Here is a 14,783-nt window from a genome sequence, read left to right as displayed (position 1 = left end):
GCCCTTCCACTCAGTCTTTTCAGTTTTCTCTAATGAAATGGCTTTCATGTCCAAATGCAAAATATTCTGACAGACTTCTGGGTGCTGGTAATGTTTATGCAGTTCTTAGAACAAGAAGAGCAATTTTAGTTGTATTCCCTGATCTAGAGGATTCACTTCCTCCTACTTATTTGCCCTTGCTTTATATGCAGTTCATGGAAAGCAAATCCACGCATTTCTTTCACTATCTCATATTTACGAACGACGCAGAAGAATAAGGGTCTCCTTTACTCTTCTTTTGCTCATGACAGCTCCTCCTTTTGCCATGTTTTCCCTCTTTGAGACAAGTTTAAAGTTTTTGGACCTCTTTGATGCTGCCTTCCTCATTTTGTAAGTGGCTGTCAGTGTTTATGTTTTTTCTGTCATCTCTCATTCTTGGAGTGAGAGAGGCTCTAGAAAAGTCGGAACTCTTGTGCAGAGATGAATTGTACTCTTTTGCACAATATTTGGGAAGTCCAGCAGCATCCCACACTCCTGTCTCTGATCACCCTGTCCGATTCCCTCAGAAGTCCAGGCCAGGCAATGAACAGCTTCAAGCCCTTGCACACTTGCCTGGCCACACAGCACAAGGCCAAGAGGAGGTACCCACACCATTTTTCAGTGAAGATGCTCCTTTCTGCCATATCCCTGACAGTCGTGGTGGGATGGGTCTCCAAAGGCCTTTTAAAACCAACACGCTGGTGGGCCCCTCTCCCTGACAGACCCTGCGTGCGCCCATGGCCGCCTGAGCATCTACAGCTGCCTGCCCCACCTCGCGCCAATCCCCACTGCCCTCGAGGGCCTGCGGTACGGACTCTATATTGAGTCCGCCCCTGCCGTCCCCCAGAGGCCCTTGCCCTCCCGCCCCCGCTCCCTGTGAGGCGCGCAGCCCTCAGGCACCACGACGCCATTCCTGGCCTCCGCCCCACGCAGCGCGAGAACGGGCGGCAACGGCCCCAACGGCCGAGCCCGCGGCGCACGCGCGCTGCCACCCCCCCGCCCGGCCTCCAGGCAGCGCGGAGCGCGGCGGGCCGGCGCCGGCAGCCTCGCTGTGCGCATGTGCGGCGGGGGGAGCGGCGGCGGCAGCTTTCCTCTTCCGGGCGGGCGTGCCCGGGTGCGGAGGGGGGGTGTCGCGCCATGGGGGGTGTCGCGCATGCGCGGCCCGGCGGGGTTGGAGCTGTGGCGGCCCCTGCCCAGGTGAGGGGCGGCCCGGCCCGGCCCGGCCCGCCGCGGCGCGGGGGGAGGCGGCCATGAGGGAGCGGTGGCAGTTGTGGGGCTTGGGGAGTCCCGGCCATCGCCGGGGCCTGCTTCGCATCGCCGTGTGGCAGGGTGGCTCGGCCCTCCTGCGCCGGGGCCTCTCCTCACGCCGGGCCCGCTGTGCTGCGGGGCTCCCCGCCGCCCGGGCCTGGCGTGTGGGCGAAGCGGCGGGAAGGCGGTCGGGTGGGGTCAGCTCCCGCAGGTGCGGCGGGAGGGAGGGCCCTGGCCGTCGGGGTTAGCGCCCGGTGCTTCCCGCCGGGGCGCGGCGGAGCACCTGCCTGCGGGCCGGGGGGCGCCTCCGGTCCCACGCCCGCGTCTCGAGAGTGGCGCTTCTGCTTTGTTTATTTTCCGTTGTGGTTTTGTTGTTGTTGTTGTTTTGGTTTTTTCCATAAGGGAGGAGAAGAGGATGTGCCAGCCCTTCCCAAACCTTCCCTTGATGCAAGGCTAGCAGATGGCGTGTTCTTACTTTACTTATTTCTAGCCCTCCTCCTGTTTTTAGTTCTGCTTTTTTGGAGATTAGCATCGATACATATCACTTTCTTAAAAAATACATTTATTTTGGAAAGGGCAAAATAACGAAAGCGCGGATCGGGACTTAAACCTCATCTTAAACCTCACCTTCCATCCCAGGGATAGTATCTAGGTTGCACTTACGTATTTATGTTTGCTCCATACCTGTTAGCAGGTCGGCAGGTGTGGCTGAAGATGGAAAGTAAAAATGATGCAAGTAGCTACTGAGGAAATTCTCTTCTGCTGACGATTATTCTGTCTGTCTTGTAGTTATATAGACAGTCACCCTACTATTTCCGCACTGTTATCTAACGTACAGAATTCATTACTGGAGGTGCCAAGGCTTGAGATCTTGGAGCAGAATTCTAACAGCCAGTTGTCAGGACCTTAAGAAGAAACTTGCTTTTCGGGGTGTATTATTTCAGAATGTCATGCTGCAGTTTGAATTAGTTTGCACTGGATACTGCCATTAATGGACTGCTGGCCTGACTATGATGTGGACTCCTGAGTTCCTGTATTTGTAATTTAAATATACAGCTCTAACACGAGACACAACTTCAAAGAGTTGCTTTATAGGAAGATAACTTCTACAAATATTAGACGTAATTTCTGCACTTTGTCCTGTCATTTTTCTGTTAGCCAAACTCTCAGCTACCTTCTTTAAGAGAAGCAGAAACTTTTCTCTGTCTTACTAGAGTCTGTCTGCCCTCAGGAAGCAGCTGAAGGTTGTGACAAGTATGTAGTATGGGAGGCCATAATATAACTATACATTTTTCTGATTTTCATAGCTTTTAGTTTCAGCCTTCCAGTGTTCTCATTCTGGGTGTGGGAAGAAGAGGGCATTTCTAAGGCCATGTCTCCCCTAGGAGTGCATTGCAGGTATAGTATGTGTTGCGCTTTTAGCAGTATGGATTTCTTTAGCCCCAGCATGTTCTCTGATCGCTTACTTTACTTTCTTTTCTCTGATGACTTACTTTACTTTTGAGAGTGAGACAGACTGTATTAACAAAACCACAGCTTTGTAGATTCAGCTGTATTTGTTGTATGGGCTTCACCCAGCAGAGCTGACTTGTTTTGGGATTCAGTCCCTGGCATAGCTAAGTTTTTGTAAGATAAATATGGCCTGAGTAACTTTTAATTCTTGAAAAAATGTTGTATGGATAGCCTTTAGCTTTTAGTTTGTTTTGCTTTTTTTGGGTGGAGAAACATGTCTAATACATTATTTTTCTATCTACAATTAATTCGTTGAATAATTTGAGATGTTTCTATTCTGAAAGTCTCCAGTTAGCTCACTGGCAGTTTAAAAAGAGATACGCAACTACCCCACTTGACTCAGAGGGGCATTGATTTAATTACAGAAAACAACCATACACTTTGTATCTGCTATTTCGTCTTGGTTACCCATGTTGCTGGACTTTGTAGAATTTGGCATTACATTTTTAGCAGATCAAGAAATCACATTCTTATTTCCCAAGTTTCGTGTGTACAGTAAGGAATTATTACCTTGTCTGACGGAATTCACAACAGAGTTAGAAATTATCTGTGCATTGTGCTCTCCAGATGAATCTACCGTGTACTTTGCTGGGTAATTTTAAGTACGAGATGATTGTACTTCAGGTAATTCAGTAAGATTGGCTGACCCATGCTCTGTACTCTGACTTGCTCAGCCACTGAAGAAAGGAGCTGAATGAGATGGGTGCATTCTGCCCCTTCAACTGCATCCATGTCTTCAGTACTTCTAAAATACCTTTGATTCATTGATGGCATTCACAGCAGTAGTAAAAAATAAAGAAATTTTTTAAAAAGTGAGATGTCTGTACTATAGTTCTGCTTCAATTAATTTCTTTCTTCTTATGCCTTAGGTTTTGGCATCTTTTAACCCACCCTAAAGGACTCAACAGCCATGCCTAGTATGATACTGTTCTCTTATAGTTGATGCAGGGGACTGAAAGATTGGATCATGGAAGCTTTCCTGAAACTTAAAAAATCAGCCTAAGGCAGATGGAAAACTTTAGTCCAGAAGATTCTACAAAGCGTTGTGTCAGTTGATGCAAAGAATTGTTGCCTATGTTTTCTACTCTGTAACGCATTATTAAACATGCATAGTTTACAGAGTTTTGCAGGGAATAAACCATGGTTTTATTGGCAAGCCTTTGCTAACCTAAATGTGTGATAAACATAGCAAATGCGAAGCTGGGAGTCTAACAGAATTCTACAGATTGCGTAACAGATGCAGCAAACCTTTGATAACCAGATTTGCATAAAGACAAACATGGCCTTCTTTGTTGTCTTATACTGATGGAACTTTCTTTAGATTCAGAGAAAGTCCCTTTTTGTTCTTAACTATTTTTGTAGTTCCTCAATGGAAAAGGTGTTAAAAACTGCCTGCGGCACTATGGAAGCATGGAGACAAAATAATCGTCTGCTGAGACCCTTGAGGAACTGTTGGGCAAAGTGACGGAAATGAAGAGCTTGAACCATCACTTCAGCATGGCGGCAGCTGAATCTGACAAGGACTCCGGATATTCAGGTTTAGAAAACCACTGCATTATCTTTTTTTTTGTGTTGTCTTGCTCAGACTTTGCTTTTATTGGTGATGTTTGACAAATCTGACTCTAGCCCCTTATAGTCTGTGTCTCATTACCTGGCAGGGCCTTTGTATGCAGGACAGGTTGAATCTGCAATCATCGTACCATCAAATTTTTTTGGAGTGGAGCTTTATGTAGTTATAAAGTTCATCCTGTGAATTTGAATGGTATGGGAATTTAAGATGTGCCTAATGAAGAATCTCAGACTTCAGAGTCTAAAAGTGGGGATGGCAAAATTACTTTTTGTTCTTTGCAGTGATGAATGAACTGTTGGATTATGCTGTATAACGTCTCTTACAGTTTGACCAGATTGTCAGTAGAGTCTGCTAAACCAGAGAGTAATTGTTATAACATCAGTAAAATGTAGACATGGTATGCCATTTTAATACTAAACAAAACTATGCAAAGATTGCCTTTAAAAGAAAAGGTTTTGTGAGAGATACCTGCCTTATTGGGTTTGTAGATAGAAGATTTCAAGACACAAAATGCCTGCAGCACAGACTACGGCTGTGGCAATGCTGGAGCCCATAGTTCTTTCCTGCACCAGGTTTTAGAGCAGTCTTCGTGATAGCGCGCAGTCCCTTGGAGACTGAATACAAAAAGTAACTTATTTTTGGGGGAGACAATATCTGCATGAGAAGTGGCCTGAAATATAAAGCCTTTTATTAAAGGCTATTTGACAGCTGTCACAGCAGGTCTAATTTTATTGATATTCCAGAACTAAACTTTATTGTTCTTTGTGGCTTGGTTGTAAGGAAGCAGAATAATAGAACTGAAAAGAGGTAACAAGCATGCTGCATGTGAAACAACTAACAGCTGAATTCTACACCTGGCAGATGGAAGTTCAGAGTGCCCGAGTGCTATGGAGCAGACGGACTCAGAGGACGTGCTGAATGCGTTGTGTTGGAATGCAGAGGATGGGCCTTGGCAATGCCCAATGACCACAAGCAACTCCTTTCCTGCACTTTCTCCTATGGTTGTAATGAAAAATGTGTTAGTTAAGCAGGTGGGGAAGGAATAATACATTGAAAAATATTGTGTGTTCTTAAATTGTTTTTTTAAAATATCTTTCCTTTTAAAAAGATTTTACAAAGTTGTTGCAGTCCCGAAAGTAACTGGTAACTTGAGAAGTTCTGTTGTGACAGCGTGTTCTTTTGAGGGGCGACTAGAATGACTAAGATGGAAAAAATGTAAATGGAGAAGCTCTGCTACCTCTACTAAACCTCTTTGTCTCAAAGGGATCCCCAAAAAATAGATCTTTATGAATGTTATATAAATAGCACCAAAGATCAAACCAAAAAAGCGAGTGTTTTTCCTTTTGAAAGCTGATGTTTTCTTTTTCATTCAGTAAAGACAGTAAAGTAGGATGATAGGTTTTGCTTCCTGGTTCTTAGGTCCCAGAAGTGCTTTATGTGCAATGGGAAACAGTAATCCAGAATGTTATAAATGAAGAAAATAAATCCATATCTGAAGTTAGCAGTGGTATTTTTACTTTTAACCGTTGTTTCTCTTAATTGCATGTGATGGCTCACGTTGCAACAATTATGTTCCCTATTTGTGTCCTCCAATCTTGTTATGTGCCATTCCTCCAACATATCTGTGAGACTCCTCTAACTTTCACATTGTAACAGAAGATGTGGGAGCTCCGAGTTCAAAGTATTGCCATATTACTAGACCTCTTGCTCTGTACTCACTTACGTTTTCTGAACAGAGCAAAAGTTCTTCAATGTTTTTTATTAGAATACTTCTGAGAATACAGTGAGAAGGGGAAAAAAGAATATAGATCCTGATTTTTTTTCTACTGAATCTGTTACGACAACAACCAAAACCTACTAAATACAAATACTGTGTATCAATGCTAACACAGGTATGGGTTTTGGTTAGTATTTAGCAGATTATGCATTTGTGGGGCAAATGCTTCTGATCTGTGAGCGCTGTGTTTTATCTTGACAAGAAACAATTCTATAGCCATGTTCCTAGGTGTGTGAACAAAATACTGTCTAAACAAATGCTGAAGTTTTCATATAGTAGGGAGTAGGCAAGCTTCACCAAAGGTGGATAGCTTTTCGCCCAGAGCTCAAAAATTAAACACTGATTGCAGTGGTAGTCTAATGTTAAACTCCAGGTTGTGTTGCAAACAGTTAAGAGAAGTAGCGCATATATATGTGTGTGTGTATATATATATATATATATATATAAAAACTGGTAGTGTAGCGATAAGGGAATTTGGGGAGGAAGAGTTGGAAGTAGATAACATTACCAGACTCAATTGTCTTGAAAAGTGCATCATAACATCTAAGTCTAATTATGTATGGTTAAGGACAATAATGTTAAATTGAAAAAGGTTTACTGCAATAAACAAAAGCAACAAGTCTAGGTCAGAATAATAATGAAGTGTGAAGTGTCTTTCTGCCTCTTTCCATTATGCCTAGTTAACTCAGATAGTCACGCTGGTCATCTTTTTAAAACAGTCTTTTCAACACAGTGCTCAGTTGGGCTCGCTGGACCAAAAAAAAAAAAATGAAAAAAGCGTTATCCAGTTACTGCTGTTTACTTGTTTCAGTTTCAATCGGCATCATCCTTCTGGCTTAGAACCACTGTGATCCTGTGCAGTGATGGTTACTTGCTGTCCCAATTTCAGAGTGTAAACAGCTAACAAGAATGTTACTAAAAAAAAAAAAAAAGCAGGGATTAATTCTCTGAAATACAGTACTGCTTGTGACTAGGTTTCTGGAAGTCTTGTAAAAGTCCTTAGTAAGTAGGAAGGCTTTTTAGACAAGTGACACTGATACGTGCAGGATGTTAGCTTTCATTAAAACAAACAAACAAAAACAAAAAAACAACAAAAAAACCCCCAAACCCCACTTTGCAGAATTAGTAAAGTAAACGCGTCCTTATCTACTGAAAATGAGATTTTGGGTAGGAGAACAAGAGCAGAACGCAACATGAGTGGAAAGGGGAAGAAAGTAAATAAGAGAGAGGAAAAAACAAGAACAAGATAAACAGTTACCACAGCTCTTTTGGCCTCAATAATCTGGGGGCTCTGCTGTGCTAGACAGTGTACAATTGTGCAGTAAATGACAACTTCTGACCGCAAAACCTTGCTCCTTAGGGCTGCGTATTCTGTCCCGTGTGTGTATAGCCGTGGTATGTATATACTTCCTCCTAACATCTCCAGATACTTTTCATTTGAATCTTTCTTTTCTTTCTTTCTTTCTTTCTTTCTTTTTCCCTTTCTTCTGTGATAAGGTAGTAATATTTTTTTTTTTACAGGTAGTTATTCTGTACCCCTATTCCATAAGCATCTTGCCCACTGAACCAAAGAAATTCTGTGTCGGAGTAGGTAATTGGATCTCATCTCCAAGTCTCAGTGTCCTAATCAGTGGGTAATACCTACTTTTTGACAAGTTCAGGTCCTTTACTGGGGGAATGGACTTCAACAAAGCATTTGCTAGTTTAAATCTTATGAGACTGGGGGAAAGGAGATGGATTTCAGATGACTCAGTATAGTACCAAAAATAATAAAATGTATTTGCGCTAGCTAAAAACTGTGCCTTCAGCAGGCCTGCCAGTAGTGTTCCAAGTCATAAAGAATTGGAAAGGCAGCTGACAGTATATTATAGTAGTATAATTGTAGTGGTGATGACTTAAATATATTTAAGAAGTGAGATTTTGCTTCAGAAAGAAATAGTATCTCTTACTAGACCATTTGGTATGTTTGGAGAAAAGCAGGCCTGCTTTTTGGCCAGGAGATCTCATGAAGATCTGTAGTAATGTATTGGAGGAGGAAGAGGTAATGTCTTGTAAAAATTGATGTATTCCCCTATATTGCAGAATATGGCTTGTGGGAGGGAGTAAAAACATTTTTCTTGAAATATGCTTTTAAGGTCTATCGGTACACACCATTTCACCAGAGGTGTGGAGTTAAACTGCTCTGGGCTTACAACAGGCTTTTTTCCTTGCATTGGTTGATATTCAGCATTTTTTTTCTACTTCATGGTTTTAAATTTATTGAAACTGTGTATTGTACTTAAGATTGCAAGACGTAGTGAACAGCTGTCTTCTATTTTAAATAACCATTTCAAAAGCTTGGTATAAGAATAGAATTGACAAGATTAGAGTTGCTGCCTTTCAACAAAGAGGGAGTCTGAATTGTTCCTAAAATGTCTGTGTGGTCTTTCTTTGACGCTTTTAAAATATTTCATAACCACAGTGCTTAATTATTTTTCAACTTTTCTGTGCATTTGTTGTTTGATCCCAAGTCTGGATTGAACTTTTGCATGAGTGTTGTACAATATAAGCATGCACTGTAATCCTCATTTAAGAAAGCATATGTACATTCGGATTGAATTGTTTTTAAATGTATCTACTGTTCCATAGTAAAAGGATTATGGATTGCAGCTTTGATTCTAGTGCTATGCTCTGTTGTCAGAAAAAGAGAAGGATGAGTTTGATGGAAAACTGTTCAGAATGTGCTAATTGGACAGTGTATATCAAATAAGGGGAAATGGCACAGTCCACCTGTTTCATGTAAGGTTTTTTGATCCTCTTCTACAATCCTGTTGTAAGACTTCTGTTTTTTCCCCATGTGTTCTTCTCAGGGGAGTTCATCACAGCTCCAGTCTTGGACTGTGCAGCCATCCTTTGAAGTGATTCCCGCTCAGCCACAGCTAGTGTTTCTTCGTCCATCAATTCCACCTTCCATTAACCCTCACCCTGTTGGGAAAAAGAGAAATGACTCCACTAGTTACCTGCCCATCCTGAATTCTTATCCCAAAATAGCACCACAGCCCTGCAAGAGAGATCACTCCTTTGATCTAGAAGAACATCAGGAAACCAGTTGCCATAAACGACTCTGCACCGAAGCACCCAAAATGGAGACTTCTCCTGTATCGAGGAGCACAGGCTTGCCTACTAGTCCTTTTGCCCACCTACCAGTTAGCTTTAAGACCCCTCAGGATTCTAACCAGCAAAGTTCTTCAACTCTGGTGACAAGTGGAAAACTGTCAGCTCTTCCTGGTTTTCATCGTGTTTCCAGTGACGCTCAGAAAGTGCCGGGGTTGACTCCCCTTTTGCCTTTTGGAACCCTGCAGGCAACAAAGTGCACCCCTCATGAGAGTGAGAGTGCAGCACAGACTACGATGCAGTCTGCAGTGTGGAGCCCCCCATTGATACCAGAAGAGATTTGCACTACTCCTGAGCTGCTCTTGCAACAACAAAGCAAGTGCAGACGCTTTCAGAATACACTTGTTGTGCTACGCAGGTCGGGATTGCTGGAGATCACTTTAAAAACCAAGGAGCTCATTCATCAGAACCAGGTGACTCAGGCCGAGCTGGACCGACTGAAGCACCAAACACAGCTTTTCATAGAGGCAATAAAGAACAATGCTCCACAGTCGTGGGCAGAGCTAGAAGCATCTCTAACAGGATCTGATAAAGCTGATAGCAACCTTGAAGACTCCACTTATCCCAACATGTAGTCAAAAAGTACATAGCTGTTGGTCAAGTTATTTCCGTGCCTCCTATTGCCTGTCTCAAGCTTCTACTTGAGCATTTTCTGAGTCTAAGACTTGCCATTAACAACTTACCTTCAGAGCCAGTTGTGGGACTGGATGGTTCCATGGTGGGGTCTTGGGAGAATGGGTACTTACTACTTGAGTGTGAGCTTGAACTCCATGCTAACTCTGTGTACTTCCTTGGACTTGAGAAGCTTGGATGGCTTGCTGGCATGTTCCCATTCTTGCAGTGAAAAGACAGTCATTTGCAGTATTCTGCCAGCAAGCATCTTCCTATTCCCATCTTCAGATAGTCAGTTCTGAGAATGGAACAGCGGAACAGGCCCCAATATTGGGCCATCATCAGCTGCAAGTAGATGAAGGGAGTTGGTGTGAGGAGAGGAAACATACGTTGGTGGGGTGGTATTGTTAGGCTGTGGCTGTCCTTTGTTGTAGCAGAGAGTCTTGCTTTGGGGTTTTCATGCATTTGAATTAGTGAAGATCTGCTTGTGCTGAAGCAGCATTCTATATTCATTGCAGTCTTTGGTCAGTGATGAGTGTCTTAGGACCCAAGTGAAATGATGTGTTTTGATGAGTATACTTTTGATTTTGATCTGTATAGTTGAGTGAGTGAAAATCACAAGGCTTGCACTGTAAGTGTTTGTTCCAAAGCCATATTTATTAATGGCTAGCAAGTGTACAAGGCAACTGGCTTTGGATTTTCTTGGTAGCTAACAGATTAAACATTGTTATTAAAGACTGCAATGACTTTTTTTTTTAAAACAGTACAAGGAAGATATTCCTTCACCAGGATTAATTTGGCAAGACTAGTTGCATATTATTTGATATGTATATCTTTAGTTTACGAGCCTGAACTCCTTTTTTTCTGTGAAATCAGATTGCTAAGTATAAAAAAAAAAAAAAAGAAGAGAGGTGAAAGGAAAAGGAGCATAATGGCCTATGGTGAAACAAGTCCTTTTCCCATCACCTTTCCCTCTCTTTTTTTATTTAGAGAAATCAGATGATTGTACTGGGGGGGAGGGAGGTAGGGAGGGAAGGAGGGACAGGGTGGGGGAGAGAGAGAGATGTCAGCTTGGGTAATCTCCCTAAAAATTTTATCTACCTGAGTTTGAACTTAAAAAAGAAAAACAGAAACAACAACAAAAAACCACAAAACATTTTTCCTCCACGTAAATTTATATCATTCCTAGCCTGCTTGCCTTGAGATATAACTAACACCACTGTGTGCATAAGATATTAGATCTCACTAGTAGAGATCCACAGTAGTTGTGCTACAAAAGCTCTTCTACATTTATTTCATTTCAGTTTATCTCGACACTTATGTCACTCCTTCCAATCTGAAGGGTTTTTTTTTTCAGAAGCAGTCTGTGTAAAGAGCTAAGAATGGCTTTGTCTAAGAACATTAAGGAATCTGGATTGTTTATGGTCTGTTCCTTTCTGTATGACAATGTTTTAAAAAAATTGTGCAGTCTAGGTGACTGGGTATTTTGATGCTTTGATCACTTCTATCGTCTATTTTGGATTCTTAAAAAAAGAAACTTGAAAGCAGAGTGAATGTCTTGCTAATTTGTGACTAGACCTTTTCATTTTCTGATGCCTCTGGGAAGCAATATTGCAGAAGACTGTGGAGAATGCTTTTGTAGTCTTCCTCAAATATGTGCATTAGAGAAATTTTAAGGGGCTTCCCTCTTGTAAGGGGTTTCCCCCTTTTTAGACTGATGAAAAGAAGTGCCGTACATGCCTCACATATATTTGTGCTAGCCATAGGCCTAGAGAGAAATTTTGTGGCAAGATTCACCCTAGTGGAGCTGTAGCAAACTAATAGCCACGCCTTTCATGGTATCCTGCCCACCTGCTGAAGACCAGTGCAGTATGTGGGAATTGATTACAAGAAAAGTGTTCATAGACTATGTTCTGTCATGTATTTTTTTAAATATACTTGCTGTAATTGTGCATACTAGGATGTCTCATAACTTGCAGCACAGCAATATCGAAACTCAGCCAGCAAACCCAGAAGGCAGGAAGGCTGCATAGTACAGTGTAATAATGTAGGACATGTCTGATCTAGCTCTTTTGGAATCAGTTGTGATACCTGCACTGAATTACATTTGGCAGGATAGATATGATGGTACCTTAGGCCATTTGTGAAAGAGTCCCAAAAGATAAGCTTATTTCTTCTGGGCTTCTTACAGGAAGGAGAGGAGGCAGTTCCATTGATGTGATACCTTTAACAGGCCTAGAGGTGAGGTGTGAGAAAATGCATAGGATATCTTTCCTACTTTTCCTAAAATTCCTAATCTACCCATCAAATAGAGAGGAGAATTTGAAGTTCAGAATATATGTATTTTTAGGAGGTGATTGTCCTAGAAAACAAGATGATGAACTCAGGCTGCCTAGAGATGAAAGGAAGTCAGAAAAAAAGAAGTCCAATCCTAGCTGAGACAAGAAAAAATGAGTCTACCGGTGACCTCTTCTCCATCCTATTTCCACTGCTCTGATAGAGTAAAAGGAAGGAAAAATTGGCCTTGTAGGGTAATATTCTCTGACTTAGGGAGACTCTCGCTGATAGAAATCTCTCATAGTCCACACAGTACCACATGTGGGTTTTTTTTTTCTCCTGACAGCACTGAGGATGGGCTGAAGTGGGTGTACTTATAGCTGATGAGCCTTTCAGCTGGTATAATTTGTATAAATATATATTCAATAAATCTGTGAATAAAGTCCAGCAGCTGGTTAGAAATCTCCTACTGGGCATCAGTCCAAACTTAAATAGTATTTGCTGAACTAGAAAAATCCACTCTGAAACTATTATATGTAAATCTGGGGCCCCTTAGGAAACATATCCCTAGATAACTGCAAATCTTGATGCAGCATCTATAAAAAAAGGATGTTGAAGGCTCCTAACGATCACTACGTCATCAAGTACTATTCTGTTCAGTTTCTCTTAGCTGCCGTTACTCCTAGAAGCCCTGATAAACCCTTAAACAATAAGGCCTTTTCTTTCTCGGCTGCAATTCAATAAAATAGGTTAGCTTGAAACTGTGTTGAGAAAATTAGTTGACTACATCAGGACCAGAACAGGTCCTGATTCTGGGCAGGATCTGGAAGTGGTCCAGTAGATTGAGCAGAAATATTCGTCTCTCTGATTGGAAACCGTAAGCAATGAACTTAAAGATTTTTTTGGCCTCTGAAGCAGCAAGACTTTGCATTAACAAGTTAGCTGAAGACAGCTGTCCCAGTCTAAAAAGTCAATCTGCTGGGGCTTCAGTTGCTGCTGACAACTAGCAGGCGGGGTAGCTTGATGGATCAGACAGACTGCTGGTTTTCTATTAAGTTTTAATAAATGTTGGTATTTTTGATTACTTTTACTATGTATTTTTGAAATTCTACTGCTCTAGTTGGAATGTAAATATTTTCTGTACTTTTGAAGTCTGTTGCCAGCTCTGAATACAGTAGCTTAAGAACTCTGTTATAGAACATGACCTTTTTGCTAAAACTTTACAGAAACAGACTGTGAAATATGAATGAAATAAAGTATATACTTGAAAAGTTTGTGGGTTATTTTAATGCTGTTAAACTGTGGAGTCCTTTGTTCCAAAGCATGCTTTACATACAGCTCCACAACAGCATGTTGCCCATGTGGGAAAGTGCAGATCCAAAAGTGATACTATGATGTACCTCTCTGAAGAGAGTCATGTGAGCTTTAAGAGTATGTATGAATTAAAGGGTCTTTGGGAGGAGCATGAGTAAAAGTGGGCTGTACAGAACACTAAAAATATATTGTTGTGGGTGACCATTGCCATAGATCTGTCATGAACAACCTGGAAGCATTTTTCCATCTCTGAACTGTTATCTCCATGTGATGACTGTACATTATGCTCACCGTCTGTGCAGGGTGAACTCCTACGCTGTATCTTAATCCTGTCAGCCGGGTATGCAGAAGCTCTGAATTGTGAAGTGAGGATCTTGGCTACTGAAAGATTTTACTTGAGTGAAAGGTTTTACTCTCTTTCTTGAAGAACATTCTTCAGCTACATCTGTATACCAGCTTTTCAGTAAAATGCATTTTCAAAATATGGCCATCTTTACATGGTCTTTTCTTTGTTCAAAGATGACTCTTACAGTGAGAACTAGGCAGTCATTCCCAGAACATCCAGTAGGCTTGTGGCGTGAGATCCTGTTCTAAGATACAAGAGATTCTGTTTAAAGTTCTTACTTGGCACCAGACAAGGCAATAACTTGAGTCTCCTCACTTTACAACCAAAAAGGAATGCCGTCAGCTGAAGTAGTTTTATTCCCTGAGACTGGAAACTCAGTGTTTGCAAATTTTGTATTCGTAAAAGGTATGGGTACAATTCAAGCAGGAAATTTTCAGGTCTCTGTCTCTCCTCTGGCTAGCTTTTTCTTTACATGGTGAAGACTATCTGCAGGATGTCAGGCCTGTTCACCTTTATTTCGGTGAGGCCAAAAAGGTGAATTGCTTCTTTCAGGTGCACTACATCTGTCTTGTTTTTCTTTGTTGTGACACACAAACAGTCTGAAAGGAGCAGTACCCCCCACAGGCTTGGGCTGAGGAATCTTCTGGCATGCAAAACTTCTGGCATCCAGTGGGTTGAACATAGCTTGCTGTTAGTGCTTTCGTTCTCCTAATTCCTGGGACAGAAATGCGGGGTCCCTACCTACACAACATTACACTCTTGCTCTATCCAGGTGATGCTTCCTTTCACGCTGCTGCGTAATGCAGCCATATAGCCCCCAACTGTATCGTGTGGTCCAAAGTGTCCAACATGCATGAGACTTTTCTTCCCTTTTTAAATCTGTACCTCCTTTGAGGTATGTCCACGAGACAAAACTTAACTGTTCCAGTGTAATTTGATTCAGAAGGCAGAAGGAA

The 14,783-nt window shown here is 42.0% G+C and overlaps 1 protein-coding gene across 4 annotated transcripts; it reads left to right on the top strand.

The window, feature by feature from the left end:
* Positions 1-1,126: 1,126 nt before the first annotated feature.
* CIPC (CLOCK interacting pacemaker) lies at positions 1,127-13,441 on the top strand. 4 transcript variants are annotated; one of them, XM_082317520.1, is made up of 5 exons: positions 1,127-1,215; positions 2,581-2,664; positions 4,141-4,315; positions 5,210-5,379; positions 8,975-13,441. In XM_082317520.1, the coding sequence occupies exons 3-5, from the start codon at positions 4,249-4,251 to the stop codon at positions 9,851-9,853; spliced, it is 1,116 nt and encodes a 371-aa protein (XP_082173646.1). In that variant the 5' UTR covers positions 1,127-1,215; positions 2,581-2,664; positions 4,141-4,248; the 3' UTR covers positions 9,854-13,441. The 4 variants fall into 4 exon arrangements, with proteins under 4 accessions (XP_082173646.1, XP_082173647.1, XP_082173644.1 ...); XM_082317521.1 differs by lacking the exon at positions 2,581-2,664 and adding an exon at positions 7,647-7,716 and having other exon boundaries at positions 1,128-1,215; positions 8,975-9,064; XM_082317519.1 differs by having other exon boundaries at positions 1,134-1,215; positions 2,574-2,664.
* The last annotated feature ends 1,342 nt before the right edge of the window (positions 13,442-14,783 follow it).

The sequence above is a fragment of the Platalea leucorodia genome (assembly GCF_965183815.1).
Source record: "Platalea leucorodia genome assembly, chromosome: 7".
Classification (NCBI taxonomy): domain Eukaryota; kingdom Metazoa; phylum Chordata; class Aves; order Pelecaniformes; family Threskiornithidae; genus Platalea; species Platalea leucorodia.
Note: the sequence above shows the minus strand (reverse complement) of the source record. Positions and strands in the feature narration are given on the sequence as shown.

Bases quoted from the DNA above. Each gene is read 5' to 3' on its own strand.
- CIPC (XM_082317520.1), top strand. From the start codon at position 4,249: ATGAAGAGCTTGAACCATCACTTCAGCATGGCGGCAGCTGAATCTGAC. The intron at 4,316-5,209 runs GTTTAGAAAACC...TACACCTGGCAG, and splicing joins CAAGGACTCCGGATATTCAG to ATGGAAGTTCAGAGTGCCCG. The intron at 5,380-8,974 runs GTGGGGAAGGAA...TGTTCTTCTCAG, and splicing joins AAAATGTGTTAGTTAAGCAG to GGGAGTTCATCACAGCTCCA.